This window comes from Podarcis bocagei (assembly GCF_964188305.1).
Source record: "Podarcis bocagei genome assembly, chromosome: 17".
Lineage (NCBI taxonomy): Eukaryota > Metazoa > Chordata > Lepidosauria > Squamata > Lacertidae > Podarcis > Podarcis bocagei.
The window spans coordinates 19685392-19703598 of NC_138143.1; the positions used below are offsets into that span (position 1 = coordinate 19685392).

Below are 18207 nucleotides of genomic sequence, written 5' to 3' on the forward strand. Positions count from 1 at the left end.
GTGGCAACCCTAGATAATAAACCCATTGCTTTTCTTGGCCAAATAAACTTATGTGCAGACATGTTGCACGATGTGCAAGGGTGTTCATCATCATGGTGCGTGAAACAGCCCTGATTCTTTCTCACCTCTGATTTGTTTTCCTCTTTTGTACCTTTTCCCTTTTACAGTGTCTATACACACACACACACACACACACACTACATAGTGTGGGCTAATCTGCCTTGTATAGCTAACATGCCTCTGTCTAATTAATGCATGAAGGAGTTAACACCATAGAATAAGCTGTCCTGCCAGGCTTACTTGTGTCACTTCCCCTATCCTTGGGAGGAAATAGCTAATCAAGTCTATTGTACCTAGTCTACCTGAGAAGCTCAGCTGGTGAAGAGGTATGAGTTGGTTGCTCCAGCTCAAGCGTTTGTCTCTCACCAGCACTCTTGAGTTCCTATACCAATAATCTAGGAACTTTTACTACGGTACTTTGTAACTACATTTTACTGCTTGTGCAAGTTTTCTGATGGATGGAAAAGCACATGAACCAGACCTTTGAAGAGTTTGTAAGTAAACCAATTTTTAATTTGCCAAATGTGTGGTCTTTTTCTATGCTGGGGGAAGAGGGAAATTTTGGAACCCACTTGAAAGGTGCATATTTTAAATGTCTTAACAGTCTATATTTCCACACTTGTCTTTGCTGTGTATTTTGTGGCTTTAAATCTCTGCTGTGTTTCTCTCACCAAATAGTACTTGACCCAAACTTGGGTCTTGGCATCCAGGAATTCTCCTTTCTGTTTTTTTCCCTTTTGCACCGACACACAAACAGCAGCAACCAGACCAACAATAATCAAATAGATAACTGGTAACAGTAACTGAATAGTCAGCAGCAACTGTAAGAACAAAAACAATAATACAGCTATATGACAGGCAGGAAACAGTGAATGTGAATGAAAATATGATGATGGATCTGTTGCAACTTAAACTTGGTAGATGAGCTGGGAGGTTACAAAAGAAGTGCTTGTGGTTTGGCTGAGTTTCCAGTGGTGCTGCTAGGGCTGGACCTAGAGCCCAAAGCAAAGGACCCAACAGTTCAGGGTATCCTAAATGAACCCTAGAAGAGTGGCAGATAGTGCCCTTTATCTTATTTTTAAAAATCTTTTATAGTTGGGGCCCAGGTGTACATGTGGTTCCAAATGCTCATTTTATAATTTTATTATGCAAACAAAATAGCACTTAGTCCCAAGGAAACGTACCGTATTTTTTGCTCTATAAGACTCACTTTTTCCCTCCTAAAAAGTAAGGGGAAATGTGTGTGCGTCCTATGGAGCGAATGCAGGCTGCGCAGCTATCCCAGAAGCCAGAACAGCAAGAGGGATTGCTGCTTTCACTGCGCAGCGAACCCTCTTGCTGTTCTGGCTTCTGGGATTCCAATTTTTTTTCCTTTCATGTTTTCCTCCTCCAAAAACTAGGTGCGTCTTATGGTCTGGTGCATCAGGGCAGCAGAAACAAACCCCATTTTTAAATTTAGATCAGTTGTACACCATTGTTCAGCCAAAGGTCTCCCTTAGTTGCATACATACAATCAATTAAAACCAGACAGTCCCTGCCTTACAATCTAAAAGACATGGCACAAGAGGGAAAAGGGACAGGGTGGGACAAGCTCATTTTTAAAATGAGCTTGTAGTGGTGGTAGTGGTGGTGTTATGATTGAAATGAGTTTAAAACGTAAAACTATATGCCCAGTGTATTTCCTTTTATAGCTGGTGTTTCTAATGTCCTAAGGTGCTCTGACATACCAGGTGTAAAACATGGCTTCCCAAAAAAAATCCTGGTAAGTGTAGCATGTTTAGGGTGCTGAGAGTTTTTAGGAAATCCTATTTCCCTCACAGAGCCACAATTCCCAGAGTTTGCTGGGAAAAGAGATTGTTGAACTCCTCAGAATTCTTTGGGGAAACTATGTTTAAGGTGGTAGAATACTGTGTTTCATTATGCATACTAAAGTTTATTTGCTCAGTGTGTGTGGTTGAAGTGGGTCTAAGGTTTTGCTGTTGATGAGTTGATTGCCCTCCCCTCTGTGTGTGTATTTGCTTGTGTCTGTGTTGAGCAGGTGAATTTATAGAGAATTACCGTACATGGGGGAGGACTCGTAATTGCACAGGTGTGTGCAACATGTGGTAAGAAACATGCAGTGGAATTGGGTTGCAGCATTACGTTGTGTGTTTTATGCCATCCATTTGGATGGATATGCACTTGTAGCCTTATTGTTGCTGGGAGTAGTAACCTGAGCTGGCTTCCAAGGAACAACTGGGAGCCTTAAAGTGCTCCTGATTGTTCCCTGGCAAGGGAAGCTTGCTGGCCGTGCTTCTTGTAACTGCTGATCAGCCAACTGGCGGTGACGGCTAGCCTGCAGCGACCATCTGCATTATGGCATTCCCTCAAGGGAACTCTATCACAGCCGATCCTAGCAGGCTTCCTGTAAGTGCTGAACATTTTGGATGTTATTTCAGTGGACGATCAGAACCACACGGAGGGTTTCTCGCTTGCTGCATACCCAGCCTCCTTGCTTTTAATCACATCCTTTTTTACTGGCATGTCAGAGAAAGCTTCAGTAGTTAATTTTTTGTAGGTTAGGTTGCTGAACAAGCCCAGTAGAAAAGTTATGAACTCCACATAGGGGAGACCCCATACTAATGCTGTCTTTCAGGAAAGAATGCCTTGCTGATTACATAAATTTCAGGATGCATGGAAAGAGGTTTCCTATAGCTCCATACCGTATTACTCCCAAGCCCCACAGAAACCTGTTTTATTCCCAGGATCAGTTAACACCAGCAAGGGGACCTAGCTGACTGTCCTCACCACCATATTTAGTGACTTCTGCATTAGTCTGGCTGAAAATAGCCATCAAGCCTACATCTTAATGTAGGGGAGACGAGAGTTCATTCATATAGTTGATTTATTGTACAGAAAATTTATTCACGTAACGTAACCTTATGTGGCTTTTGCCGTGGCTAGTGATTCAAAGCTTTATTTATTTATTTTCCCACTTCATAATATGAAACTATTCCAATGTCTCTTGGGAGTACGTACTTTCTTACACCACTTTTTTCTCACTAAGCTCAGCTATCAATACCGTTCCAGCATGCCTTCAGACCCCTGTAGTCCCAACTTCCTTGTTGGTTTTCTCCTCACTTCAGAATCTCAATATTTCTCTCTCTCTGAATTTTGTACGGAGCAGCCAACTGTGAAGGTAGTAATCCAGATTTCTTTCCTTCTTTTTCAAAAATCATCATCAGCATCAGGATTTAACCTTGTGGTGGTGGTGGTGGCGGCGGTGCTGGTGGTGCTTCTGGGCCACTAGGTGGGGGTGGGGGAGCAGCTCCAGGCTCGCTTGGTGGAGGTGCTGCTGCTGGGCCACCAGGTGGTGGTGGGGGTGCAGCTCCAGGCTCGCTTGGTGGAGGTGGTGGTGGTGGTGCTTCTGGGCCACCAGGTGGTGGCGGGGGTGCAGCTGCAGGCTCACTTGGTGGAGGTGGTGGTGGTGGTGGTGCTGCTGGCTCATTTGGTGGCGGTGCTGCTGCTGGTGCACTTGTAGGTGGTGCTTCAGTTGATGGGGCTTCAGAGGGTGCCACTATTACAGATGGTTCTGTCTCTCTAAGTCTGATTGACTCTAGAGTGCGGGCTGATTCATCAGAAAATGATGACACCTCATCTACTGAGTGTACAACAGGATCAAATGTTAGCATCCTTGAGGGTCTAGTTACCGAGGGGCTCCGTCCTACTGGTCTTGGTCCGGACTCGTTCCATATCAAGCTCTCAGTTCTAGAGACTGCAGATTCGGTTCGATAGGGTTGGAAAAAGGATGGCCCAAATAGTGCTTGATTTTCAGAAGAAGTAAATGAGAGCTCTGTGAAACTGGAATGCAAAGAGGGGGTGTTGATTTTGTGTCTGCTGTTTCTAAGGATCTCAGGGCTGCGTCACTCGAAATACTTTCCCACGTGGAAGACACTCCCATGCACAGCATTTCCTAGGTCGGTTTCTCCACAATGCAGAGCATTTGCCTGCATGGTCATCTGACACACAGTTGCTTTACCAAGCCACTTCCATGTGGAAATGGCAGCATGCAGGCATATTAGGGGAGATGTGAGAAATGTACGTTAAAAAGGGACAGGCAGCTTTTTGTCCCCAGTGGCAGGGCCCTGCCCCCCTTTAATATCAGAGCAAGAACATATAGGACCTATAAGTATAATGTTGCAAGATGGAGTGTTCCCATTCCAAGATTTGAGCCAGTTAATGATGTATTCCGCCTTCCGGGATACTCCATTCCATTGCTCTTCCTCCCCTGCCCCTATAGCAATTAGCCCGTGTTCTGCACCCACTGAGCATGTTCTGTCTTGACTGAGTTGTTTTGCCTCTTCTCCTACAAGTTAGGGTTTTTTGTGTTGTTGTTGTTTTTTTTAAATACTTCTCTAAACCTTTGGGTTCCCCCAAACCTACTGATGCCTTCCTCTTGTGCGTGGATGATGCCATTTTGGCTACACAAGGAACTACATTTAGATAATGTGTTGACTATTAATACAGAATATACAGATGGATCATTAGAATTCATCATTTGTGTGATGGGAAGACTTACCTAATTCTTTTGCTACATTGGTATATAGTCATACCACAAAGCATTGTAAGCAATATTAAAACACACAGAGTTGCTGAGGATACAGCCAACAGTATCTGTTCCCGGGGTCGTGGTCTTTCTTCTTCTTTGGAGACAAGTTGTATGCGCTTCTCAATCTCTGCATTGTCTGAAACTTAAGGCAGGGCCGTTGTTTAAAATTAATCAAATGGAAACAGCTGTTTACCTTTAAATCCACTAAATTGCTTACCAAAATCTGTATGAAAAGAAGTCAATGTGTGATCAGCAAGAATTAAAACCATACATTTTAACTTTATCAAGCATTCTTTTTGCTAAATGATGGAAAAAGAAAAAGATGTGGGACCAAGCATTTTGTTGTTGTTTTGTTGTTAACTGAATTACAAGTATCAACAGATTCATCGGCATAGCAATGAATGAACAAATGAATGGAAACCAATTATTCACTATATAAGTAAGTTATCATCATCAAGCTCTGAATATAATTTTATAAATATATGTTGAAAACTGCTTATTGTACATCTTTGTATAGGTCACTGTTTTATCTGCAGTAGTTGCCATTGTTGCCTTTGTTGTTATACTGTAGATTTTCTGAAGCCAGCCCAGACTGGGGGGAAAAAATCCTGAAAGATTTAGCTTATAGTGGTTCTCCAGGCAATGGGTATTCCACTATGGGGGAGCAATCCAAAAACACTTTTGTGCATGCATTTGCCATTTGGACTTGGTGCACAGATGTCATAGAGAGAAGTGTATTCTTGGTTTATCTGAGAGATCTTGACAGCATATGTTGAAAGTATATGGGCAGGGCTGCAGGAATCCTAGATACCTGATCCTCTGGATAGAAAATTCCCAGGAATTTGAAAAAGTAACCCAGTTTACATGTCACAGTCTACCAGGGGTTGCTAACATTTTTTGACTAGCGGGCAGATTTTGAATTTTGAGAGAGTGTTAGAGTACCTACCAGTCACAAAATGACTGCCATGGAAGGGCATGGCATAACAAAATTAGAGAGACAATCACTCCCAACAACTTTATGCACATACTATGGGAAGTCAGCTATGTCTTAATGGTTCCTAATTATGGAGATTATACACACACACACTCACTGATGCTCTTGTTGTCAAGTAACAACAGAGAGCATTCCTCAATACAGTGGAACCTCGGTCGTCAAATGCTTCAGAAGCTGAATGCTTCGGTTTTTGAATGCCAACAACCTGGAAGTGAATGCTTCTGTTTTCGAACATGCCTCGGAAGTCGAACAGCTTCTGAGGCGCGTTTCTCCATTTTTTCAATGGATTTTGCCGACCGGCAATTGCGCCTCGGTTGTCAAACATTTCAGAAGTCGAATGGTCTTCCAGAACAGATTACGTTCAACAACCAATGTTCCACTGTACAGTACTGAGGAAAATTTACAAGATAACCACACCACTCTCATTTCACAGAAATCACTTAGAAGGTACCTGCACAATTTGCCCCTTATCTTTCTTTCTAGGAGAACTTGAGGCCTTTTTTTTTTGTAATTGAAAACTCAGTCTGGGGCACCTGCTCAGTGACACATCACTGTGGGTCACAGGCTGGTGACCCCTGCAAGTAATCCATAGTTGATGTTTAACTGTGAATGTGCTGATCTGGTTTAGCATCATGTTTGATGTAGGGATGGGTTCTTTTGCTTTAAGAATCATTATCACTAAAAGAAGCAGCAGCAGTGGCTACAGATCATAGTTTGTTTGAGGCAAAACATACCACAATCTCTAGGCCAGAAATAAAGCTAAGTCAAGGCTGGATCCTTGAAAATTTAACTATTTCTCAGCTCTAAATATAGGCAATACAAAATGTTCATCTCTTGTGCAAATGTTATGTAAGGTAAGATCATATGGCAATTTCAGGTTTCACCCCTGCTAAATTGTGTCCTTACTTGGTACCGGTTGGAAAAATAGATCTTTTACTGGACTTCTGTCAAAATCTTCATTAAACATTCGTCCTGTAATAAAAGTTAAGAATGCAGTTCAATGAAAAACAAATATTTAATTTGTGCAATACTTCTCATGTACATAGTTCAAGCATAGCTAATGGACTGTCCATTATGTCCAAGCCAGGGATCATGGTTTCTTTATTCAAACAAATTGGTCAGTAATTCACAGCTAACCTTTAACTATGGTTTATAATGACATGCAAATGCAGTCAGTGTCAACTCTTTTTACTGATTCCTGAAAATCCACAGGAATCTTCCCAAAGGGGGCATGGGGGCAAAGTATATGCAGGCAACCCTTCATTTATGTGGGGGTTAAGTTCCAAGGCACCACATGCTTAAGTAAAATCACATATATTTGAAACACCATTGAAAAAGCCTGCAAACACCCCATTCCACTTCCACCCCATTCTCCCCCATTTTGTGACTTTTTTGACCACATTTTGTGACTTTTTTGATGTGATAAGTGTTAGAAACTGAGATATGAAAGCTAGGAGCTAATTGACACCATAAACTTAGGTTATGGGCGCAACAATGGAATGTCTAGGCGTGCTTTTTTATAGCAAGAATACAAAGCTGAAAATGAATGAACTGCAGCTAAAAAATTATGTTCATTTTTCACATGGTCTAGTCCTTCCCCTGCCCACCCCCTAATGTTCTTAAGAGGCTCTCTTCTCCAATCTTCAGAGAATAGCTGGAAGTTGGGAGGCAGAAAAAGGTCCTCCTTTCCTTCCACTCTGCAGTTTTAATCTGAAATCTTAGGCACAGGACTGTGCCCAAAGCTCAGAAACTGCTCGCACTTAGGAAATTCCCTGTTGCAAAATGCGCCTAGAACAATGGGAGTTTCAAACACTGGATGTGATGTGTGGTCGCACACATATCGAATGCACATAAATGGGGGGGTTGCCCGTACCCCAAATAAATAATACATAGCAAGCATCAGAGATTAGGCCTAGGTGTTCTGGTAGCTTTGGTATCTGAACAATAGTGAGACCTAAGTAGATATGGCCTCTGAAGAATTATTTGTACGGTTGGATCACATGGAAGTTTCTCCACAGCTAACTGTGCCCTTACCTGGTACCGGATGAAAAAGGACATCTTCTGGTTGATTTTTATAAACATCTTCATTCTTTGGTGGTACTATAATAAAAGTTAAGAAATATGTGATTCGGTTAAAAAAATAAATCAGATTCCTTGTTCACTAATTTCTTATGAGCATAGGTCATGGGTAGTTAATGAACTGGCTTTGTACTATGTCCAAACTTGGGACCGTGGTTTGTTTTGCTCAAACAAATCACAATCAGTAATCCAAACTTGTTTGTCTGAGATTGTGGTTTGTCTGAAACAAAACAAAACAAATCCCCAGTTGATTCATAAAGGTAAGTGGTCTCTATCTCTAGATTGCAGTTGTAGAAGGTAGGTGGGAAGAAAGGGCAGTAACTGAATGGGCCCCTCCTCCATGCTTTTCCCTCTAAGAGAAAAAAAGACCGCTATGGGAAGAGTTAAACCTCTCCCCTCACAGCAGGAAAGGGTTCATATGCTACTCTCTCACTGCAGGTGGAGATTCCAGACAGGAAGGGGTTAAGCCCGCCCACCCCATATAGGTAAATTTGGGATGTGCAGCCCACAGCAGCCCTAGAGTCAGGTAAGTGAGGCACTGGGCCTTGGGAAGGAGCTGTGAGAGCCTTGACAGGGTCCTAGAGTCCTCCTGCCTCCTTTCTAAAGGCCAGATAGCACTTTCCCAGCTTTGGGAAGGAGATAGATGGGCTATAGGACCCTACCAGAGCCTCACACCTCCCTCCCCAAACCCAGTGCCTCACTTACCCAGCTTTGGGAAGGCTGTGTGTGGTCAAATTTTGGTTTTGCTCCACCCCCCTCCTGCTGCATGACAAGACAGTGTGCAGTCTATGGGTTCTGTGTCCACTTGGTATAAAAAAGAGAAGCAAAGCAGCCCAGAACTATGTGTTCACAGTAAACCACAGTTTTCATTATCCATGGTTTACTGTGACATGCAAATGAGGTCACTATCAACTCTTCAGAATTTAAATTGGTTCCTGAAAATCTAGTGATGGCTCCCTGAAAATGTAAATATGGGCCATGAAAATGCACTTTATGTGCAAACCAGTAACTATGGTTTATCATGACATGCAAATATGATATGCAAGGTTGGACCACATGGGATTTCCAGGTTTCATCACCACTAACTGTTCTTACGTGGTATTGGATGGAAAAGGTGATCAATGGATAGACTTTTGTCAACATCTTCATTATCTTGTAATCCAACATCTTCATGATTCTGTGGCCCTACAGTAAAGTTAAGAACTGTGCAATTCAATTAAAATTAAGCAATCACTTAAAAATAAGCAATCCTTTTGTTTCTAGTTAATGAACTGGCTTAGTATTATGTCTTAACAGGGGATTATGGTTTCTTTTACTGATGAATGATCAGTAGTCTAAGAATAAATATCAGCTACAGATTGTAGTTTGTTTGAGGCAAAACAGACCACAGTTCCCAGCTCAGACATGAAGCTAAGCCACAGATGTTGTTTTGTTTCTCTCGCATACTAGCAGGGAAGAATAAAGTGGCCCAGACCCAACAAATACATTGCCAACATTTTTCAGCAGTAGTACCAATTCCTGAAAACCCAGTGATGGCTCCATGAAAAATTACATGGTTTTTCCCAGTCCTAGATATGGGCAATACAAAATGCACATACATAATGTGGGTTCACACACAAATTTCAGTTTTAAGCACTGCTGAACTATGTCCTTACCTGCTACTCAATAGAAAAAGACACCTCTGGATGGATGTTTGTCAACTTCTTCATTATCCCATACTTCTGTAACAAAGTTGCAGAAGTATGCAATATATTTTAATGCACCCACCGCTTTCTTTGTCCATTGTTTTGTTATGTACATACAGTAAGCCCACAACTTTCCTGGGGTTCCAGGAAAAATGCCTTTGGCAATCCCACCTGCCACTGAACCCAGTGCATTTTGACTATATGCAATTTTGGCTTTAGGCAAGATCCCCAGAACATAACCCCCACGTAATTTGCAGGCTTACTGTAGTTCTTTGTTTTCTAAGTGCAGGGATAGCCCTCTTCCCAGTGTGAAGAAGAACGACGACTTTGGCAGTACTCTCCTTATTGTATAGTTTGGCTGTGCAAATTCCAACATCAGCCATGAAAGACATAGATCAAGGAGAATGAACAGCTGGAGCCTTGTTGTAATTAAAACGGTGCCATTATTATTCATTGGTACACAAGTGTAGAGTTTTGCTGCTCATGGCTGCGTAGCATGCAGAAGCAAACACTTGAAGTAAGAAAAAGGGGTTCTTTTGATTGAGAGCTACACTGAAGACCAGATGGAGCGTCTGTTACCACTGCCTACTCCATATGAAAATGGAGGTCCGCCATTTTCCAGAACTAGCTGTTTCCTAGTTCTGCTGGATCTCTCAGTGGCCTTTGATACCATTGACCATAACATCCTTCTGAACTGTCTAGAGGAGCTGGGGACACTGTTATACATTGACTTTATCCCTTGCAACTTGTTCATGCGTTGTGAATTTATACATATCTTCTATCCACTTGTTGAAGAGAGCCACATTTTTTTCCTTCCAGTTCATCAATACTAGTCTTTTTCCATACTGCTCCTTAGTTAGATTCCAAGTACTGGGAATATAATTCAAAAGGATATTTTTCTCTGCAAATTTAATGTTTTTCCATACAGTTGCATTAATCATTTCTGCTACCCTCTCCCAAAAATATACCAATGTGGGACATTGTATGAACATAAGTTTTAAAGAAGCATTATCATCTCCAGCAGCTAGATGTCTTAGATAGCCCTTTCCTAACTCCAGTAAATTCAAAATATAATTTTTTTGTATGAGTCTTAGTCTAAGGTCCAGAAACACCCTTGTTATAGAACTTAGCACAGTTTCCCTTTGCTTGGTTGAGATTGACATCCCTAATACGTTATTCCATTCGTCCCTTAATATCTGCATATCAAACTGGTTTGCTGTATAAACATTTTCATAAGGTGACAGTGTGGTATTATTTGTTACATAAGTGTTGATCAGATGTTTTAATAACTCTGGGCCTCTGAGCCTGTAAAAGTTGCTGGTCTTTTGCCTTATAATTCTTTTTATTTTTAATAAAGAATAATAAAAAAGTTTACCTTCCATTATAGAAATCTTATGTACAGCAGGGTGTATGACGATGTGCTTCGTACTTCCTTCCTCCTCCTTCTCGTTCGCTTTCTTCTCATGATTTATCCGAATAATAACTTTATGTTTCTCTAGATAAATGAGGTACATTAAAAAAAAAAATCACTTTATTCAATTATGGTTGAAAGAGCAGAAGCCTGCTATGAATTCTTCATCCAAACCCAACATCAGGCCTTTAAACAATACTCTGAGACAGTAGTCTTCAGTTTTTCCAGACCTTGGATCTACCTTTAACCCAAACATGCATTCGAGGACCCATTTCTTAATGTTATACCATATACTTGTAGGTTTGTTAGTGCTAGCGGTTGCAACCCACGCCTTAGATCAGGCCATGCTCTGGCAGTGGGTCCCAACCCAGCAACTGAAGACCAATACTCTTATGAGTGGGGTTGGGAACCTTTGACCCTCCAGGAGTTGCCAAGCGACAACTCCCATCAGCTCCAACTCACATGGGGGCAGTGGGAGTTATAGTACAACAACGTCTGGGGAGCCAAAGATTTCCCCAGCCCGGCTCTAAGATAATTATAACAGGTTTATATGTTTCAAATGGATTACTCTTAGGTCATGATATTAATATCCATCAGAGGTCTGCTTGAGGCCACAGAAACCAGTGGACTGAAGGATGACTAACTTCTGTGCTAGATTCAGTCAATTATGGCTACATGGAACCTCCAGATTTAGATATACCAATGAATCTCAGTGGCTGAGGAATGACAGCAGGGAAGGGCAACTGCCTTCATGGGTTCACATGTGGGCTTTATAGAGGAATCTGGGTGGTCACTGTGAGAAGTCGATTTGCTGGCCTACATCCTGGTCCTGGATTTGCTGGTCCTACATCCTGCAGTCTGATCCAAGGTGAGTTGCAATAGGAGCACTACCACCATGCAAATATATGCTTAATAGATTTAAGAAGTGGGTCCCCAAATGCAAGTTTGGGTTAAACGTGGGTCCTGGGTCTGTAAAGGTTGAAGGCATACCTGGCCTATATGGAGCTATGGTCAGATCCATCAGGGTTCTTCTCATATTCTTAACATGACTACAGATGGAGACAAAATGCAAATAGCAGCTGTGGGCAGGAAGACAAGGTATCCAGCCACCAACACACCCCAAATTGCTGAATTTTGTTGCCAGTAGAGTGGTGTCAGAAATTAAAGGGGCAGGAGCTTAAAATATTCAACAAAGTACACCAAACATAACAGAGAACAGAAGAGTCAGGCTGAAGAGAGGTTCTGAGTAACACCCTACAGTGATTATTGTCTGAGCTAGTCACTTTCATCCCCCCCCCCCCTCGGCTGGCCGTTGTTTGTGGTTTTGCAGCACAATAAAGGTAAAGGAAAAGGGGCCCCTGACCATTAGGTCCAGTCGTGACCGACTCTGGGGTTGTGGCGCTCATCTCACTTTATTGGCCGAGGGAGCCGGTGTACAGCTTCCAGGTCATGTGACCAGCATAACTAAGCCGCTTCTGGCAAAACCAGAGCAGCACACGGAAACACCATTTACCTTCCCGCCGGAGGGGTACCTATTGATCTACTTGCACTTTGATGTGCTTTTGAACTGCTAGGTTGGCAGGAGCAGGGACCGAGCAACGGGAGCTCACCCCGTCGCGGGGATTTGAACTGCCTACCTTTTGATCGGCAAGCCCTAGGCTCTGTGGTTTAACCCACAGCGCCACCCACGTCCCTATTTGCAGCACAATAGTAGTGTACAATAAACATGTTCTTATATGTGGCATATAGCTTTCAAAGAGATAATACCTTTAGTAGCTCCTGCAAATATTGATGATGATAAAAAGATAAACAGTAGCAGATTCATAAGGGAAACTGTCCAACGTCTGAAATCATTCTTCTGGGCGAGTCTCACTCTTTCCCTGCTGGAATCATTCATGTTGCATGCTGTAGTATCTCATTATGACATCACCGTGCCCTTTAACCTCACAATGAACCAGCTGGAGAAGAATGGAAGACTGGGCATTTTGCAGAGTTAACGCAAACACATCTAACTTGGATCAATTTCCAAACTACCCAGAATTCTGGGGAGAGGGGGATGTGCTGTAAATGTGCAGTGCGAGCACAGCTTAAGTGTACAAAAAAATCCCTGAAGGACAGAATAAAGTAAAGCTTATGAAGAGTGTGGTTTGAGGTGAGGGTGTGTGGCTGAGGCCAAGAAGTCTTCTGGGGGCCAGACAGAGAGGCCTGGGGTGGCCTGAGGTTCAACTCTGACCACAGGCAGTGTTGTCAAAAGTATAATGGCTCAAGCTTCCTTGGAAATAATTGCTTCTGTTCATCCAGGCATTTGGCTCTGAATTGGGTGATAATCCAAGTATGTATTGCTATTCATCTTTTACTAGGTTAGGGTAGAATTGGTCCGTATGTTACTGAAGGATGAGTGTTTCAGTCAATTGTTATTTTAGCTTTTCGGTACACCTGATTTTTTGTTACCATTTATGCTTTAATAATTGTATTGCTCTAAGACATTTTTGCACTAAGTGATGAATAAATGCAAATAACAGCAATAACAACAACAGTAATATTTTCTTCTTTCCAGTGTTTGTCTGCTGCTTGTGATAAGGTAAAGGATTCTGCATATGCTCACAGCTACTCTTCTTTTTAATACTGTTACCCATTTCCGGAGCTGATCCCAAGCATTTAAATGTCTTCCAGAGCTGTGCTTTGGGAAATCCTAGTCAAGTTGGGCAGGGAGGGGAGGAACAGGATGAGGAAACAGGTGTATACAAAGAGGCAAAGGGGCAAGGAAAGGAGAAAAGTGAAAAATGAAGGGGGAAGGGAAACAAAATGATTTAGGGTTTGGGGTAGAAATAGTGAGTGGGAAACAGGAAAAAGAGGCCAAGAAGGAAAAGCAAGGTCTGGGTCAAAAAAGGATATTTAAATCAACTTTTTTTGGAAAGGTCAGAAGAGAGAGAGAATTGTGTGGAAATTAGGCACAGGATTAGAAAAGAATGGAAGTGCTCAGATAACTTAATGGGAGAAAAGGGGAGAATGAATGACTGTGAGGTACTGAGAGTTTTTAAAATGCGAAGAAGGAGGAAGAAAGGAAAAAGCATTTGGCTAAGAAGGCATTGACTGACATTTATTTAGCAAACCCCGCTTTAAACACCACCACCACCCAAACTACCATCATGGGGTGGAGTGCCGGGGCAAATACAAGAGAGTTATCTCCCTATCTATAAAATAAAATGTTACAGGGATTGGGGGAGGTTGAAAGTGAAGGCAGGAAAATGACACTCTTAAACCTAAAGCAAAAACAAAAGTAATTTGTACGCCCTGCTATAAATACCCAGCCCACCATTTGTCTGCACAAGGCAGACCTATTGCTGAGGGTTGCTTCCGATCCAGTCCTCGCCCGGCAGCGGCTGCTAAAGGATGCCAGCTTGGCTGGGAAGAAAAGAACAAAGGACTTGCGGGGGGGGGGGGAGAAGGAGAAGCCAAGCAGCCACCCCCCTGTACCACGTTAGTTAGCCCAGCTCTGCCTCAGCCCAAAGATGGAAACAGAATATTATTGTAAGCCAACCTGTGCAGTGTCATGGTTAGTGTCAGACAAGGACTGGGGAGGCCAGAGTCCAAATCCCCATCAAATAACTGGGCATAGCTGTCAACCTTCCCTTTTTTTTGCGGGAAATTCCCTTATTCCAGCGCCGTTTCTCGCTGCTATCCCGGATTGTTAGATATCCCATAGAGTGTCCCCAGGACAGGTGAGGCTGCTGATCCCTTATTTTCAAATCTGAAAGTTGACAGCTATGTAACTGGGCGACCTTTGGCTAGGGTAGTTGTGAGAATAATATAGGGAGGAGGAGAGGCATGCAATGTAACCAAAGAAGCTGGCTGAGCTGCCCTGGAATGATGCATAAGGAAGCTGGAACGATTTGTCCCTCTTGCTTTCTTTGGTCTGGAGCTAAAAATATTACCTGTTACACGTTCTGTGCTTTTAGCTATATCCTGGAATGCAGCAAATAAAAAAGTATTTCCCCTTCGCCATACAGACTACAGGTTCAGGCACTAATATCTTGCTCCTTGGGCAGAGGCATCATGCAGTTACTAACATCCTACAGAAAAGGCTTCTTATGCGGCGGTGCAACCTTTCTGGATCACATCCATCTCCTGGAACCTTCTTGTTTAGGGATGCAGGCTGAGCTCTGGGGATGCCTCTGTGCGCGACACCAAGATGCAGACCTCATAGATGCGGAAGGTGGCAAAGGCGCCAGCCACAATGCAGCAAATGCCCACGATGTACCACCAGTTGAAGGCACCAAAGGAAACCCCATTTAAAATGCAGTAGATACCGAAAGCGATGGCAGCAATGACAGAGATTATCTGTAGGCAAACAGGTGGGTCACTTCCTCTCTCTTGCATAGCCAGGTCAGCAAGTTAAGTCTTTTCCAAGCTGAAATGATCGATGATTCTGAAAGGGGGTGTGTGGCGCCCCCCCCCCCACAAAACAGGCACCTGGGTTCTGTATTGTTTTTTTAAAAAAAGTTGCTGAGAGAAGTGAAGTCTGTCTACTGTGGTGTGCTCATGGTGTGCGCAATATATATGAGTACTTGGCTAGAAGGATTAAGGTTCTGTAGGCATCTTATCCTAATTTCCAATTATGTTAAGTGGTCCACAATCCATCTGATTCCATTAAGTATCTTAGAATGCGCAATACCTTAATTTATTTGGTGGGAATAAGATGCACATAAAAACTTGGGTAGCAGAGGGTGGAGAAAATCAGCAAAACTGTTTTGTTGCTCCCATCTTCGACATTGGAGGCTTCTCCTTGGGCAAAACATCTGAGGAACTTCAGTGGTAGTTTAACTATGATATTGGCGTCATTTAAGTTAGGGAAGCCCAGACTTCCATAACAGAAGTGCAAGCCATGATTAGCTTACTACGCTGATGCTGGTAAGATGCTCCTAGAAGCTCCCATTTTTATTTTTTTAAGTGTTGGTGCTGACCTTTAAAGCCCTAAACGGCCTCGGTCCAGTACCGTATTTTTCGCTCCATAGGACGCACTTTTTCCCTCCTAAAAAGTAAGGGGAAAAGTCTGTGCGTCCTATGGAGCGAATGTGTGTTCCCTGGAGCCACATCGCTGTTGTCCTGTGCTCCTGGGCTGCTCTTTGGGGGTGGGGGGGAGGAGCCACGGTGCTCTGCCCGCAGCCTCTGCTTTCCCCGAAGTCCCGACAAGGTTTGCAAGCAGCGGGAAGGCTGTGCGCTCCCGGGCTGCTCTTTGGGGGTGGGGGGAGGAGCCACGCGGCTCTACCGGCAGCCTCTGCTTTCCCCTGAAGTCCCGACAAGGTTTGCAAGGTTTGCAAGCAGAGGGAAGGCTGTGTGCTGCTGGGGTGCTTTTTGGGGGTGGGGGGAGGAGCCACACTGCTCTGCCTACAGCCTTTGCTTTCCCCTGAAGTCCCGACAAGGTTTGCAAGGTTTGCAAGCAGAGGGAAGGCTGTGTGCTGTTGGGCTGCTCTTTGGGGGTGGGGGGGAGGAGCCACACTGCTCTGCCTACAGCCTTTGCTTTCCCCTGAAGTCCCGACAAGGTTTGCAAGCAGTGGGAAGATTGTGTGCTGCTGGGGTGCTTTTTGGGGGTGGGGGGTGGGGAGCTACACTGCTCTGCCTACAGACTTTGCTTTCCCCTGAAGTCCCGACAAGGTTTGCAAGGTTTGCAAGCAGAGGGAAGGCTGTGTGCTCCTGGGGTGGAGGGTGGGGGTGGGGAGCAGCAAATTGCTGTCTCTCAGTGCCTCCTAATTCAACTGCAAAGGATTGCCTAACTGGATTCTGAGCTCCATTTGAAGTTTAAAAATAGTAAGTTTGGGGATTTCTTCAAGTAGCAGTTTTGGGGAAATAGTCATAAATACATGCAAAGCATCTCTACAAACCAGTAATAGTAATTTCAGCTAAAACTGAGCAGGTATCTGGCTCAGGAACAGTTTAAACTATAACCAGACATCCTGTGTGTGTGGACCATGTTCCTAGTAGCTAATCTTTACTGCTGAAAAGAGGCTCTGATATTCCACTCCAACTCTATAATTCATTATACAAATTCTTACAAGTACAGTCCACCTATACTAAACCAAAAACATTGTGTTCTCTTGGTATTGAATGGAAGCTATTTATCTGCCCTCTTTTCCTCCTCTGTTCTTTGCTCAGTCACTCCATTTTGAATCTTCCTTTCAAAACAACCATGCCTGTTTTGAGAAAACTTCAGAGATTTAGGAACTGGAGCACAATCATTTGATCTTTCGCGTCACAGTATTTTAATATTCTTTTGGAAGCCGCCCAGAGTGGCTGGGGAGGCCCAGCCAGATGGGCGGGGTATAAATAAATTATTATTATTATTATTATTATTATTATTATTATTATTATTATTATTATTATTATTATTATTATTATCATCATCATCTTTTTGCTGTTCCTCCATACTCCAAGCACTTCTCATTTGCACAGCCCTGGTTTCTCTCCCTGACTATTAATACTCTTGATTAATAACAGTAAAAAGCTCAAATTTTAGTTTTTGTGACTGCTGCCAATACTGACTTCCCAGTGATAATGAAAACAGCTACATTATAATGGAATGTGTCCTTTTTCCATTCTCATCATTATATACCATGGCTTGCTTTAAAGCAGCAAAGTGGACAGGAGCCACACACTTTGCTGTTTTAAATAGTTTAGTACAAAATTTGAGTCAGATTTTTTTTCTTGTTTTCTTGCTCTAAAAACTTGGTGCGTCTTTTGGTCAGGAGCGTCCTATGGAGCGAAAAATACGGTATATCTGAAGGAGCGTCTCCACCCCCATCATTCTACCCGGACACTGAGGTCCAGCTCCGAGGGCCTTCTGGCGGTTCCCTCACTGCGAGAAGCCAAGTTACAGGGAACCAGGCAGAGGGCCTTCTCGGTAGTGGCACCCTCCCTGTGGAACACCCTCCCACCAGATGTCAAAGAGAACAACTACTACCAGACTTTTAGAAGACATCTGAAGGCGGCCCTGTTTAGGGAAGCTTTTAATGTTTAATGTATTACAGTATTTTAATATTTTTTTGGAAGCCGCCCAGAGATGGGTGGGGTATAAATAATAAATTATTATTATTATTATTATTATTATTATTATTATTATTATTATTTTTATTATTACTTTCATATCCCAAGCCTTCAGGTGCTGGGTATGGTTCCCTCCTCCCCATTTCATCCCCACAACACCTCTGCAAGGCAAGCTGGGCTCAGACAGTGACTGGCTCAGTGAGGCTTCCGGGCTGAGTTTCTTGGGGATATGAACCTCGTCCAACACTAATCACACTGGCTCTCCAACAAATCTATGCAATAATATGCCTGTTCAGGTCAGCTGTCCTTCTAGGACAGGGAGAGAACACGCAGCAGTATCTTACAATGG

The 18207-nt window shown here is 43.1% G+C and overlaps 1 protein-coding gene and 1 long non-coding RNA gene across 2 annotated transcripts; one reads left to right on the forward strand and one right to left on the reverse strand.

Moving 5' to 3' along the window:
* Positions 1–2926: 2926 nt before the first annotated feature.
* Positions 2927–12772, reverse strand: LOC308576791 (uncharacterized protein). The gene is made up of 7 exons (XM_081176729.1): positions 12585–12772; positions 10782–10901; positions 8817–8906; positions 7677–7742; positions 6549–6614; positions 4619–4790; positions 2927–3900 (listed from the first exon to the last, which is right to left on the reverse strand). The coding sequence occupies exons 1-7, from the start codon at positions 12712–12714 to the stop codon at positions 3294–3296; spliced, it is 1251 nt and encodes a 416-aa protein (XP_081032855.1). The 5' UTR covers positions 12715–12772; the 3' UTR covers positions 2927–3293.
* Positions 12773–12873: 101 nt separating this feature from the next.
* On the forward strand, positions 12874–15783 carry LOC308577044. The gene is made up of 3 exons (XR_014003380.1): positions 12874–12941; positions 13375–13398; positions 14867–15783. It is a non-coding gene; the product is annotated as an uncharacterized lncRNA (long non-coding RNA).
* Positions 15784–18207: the final 2424 nt, after the last annotated feature.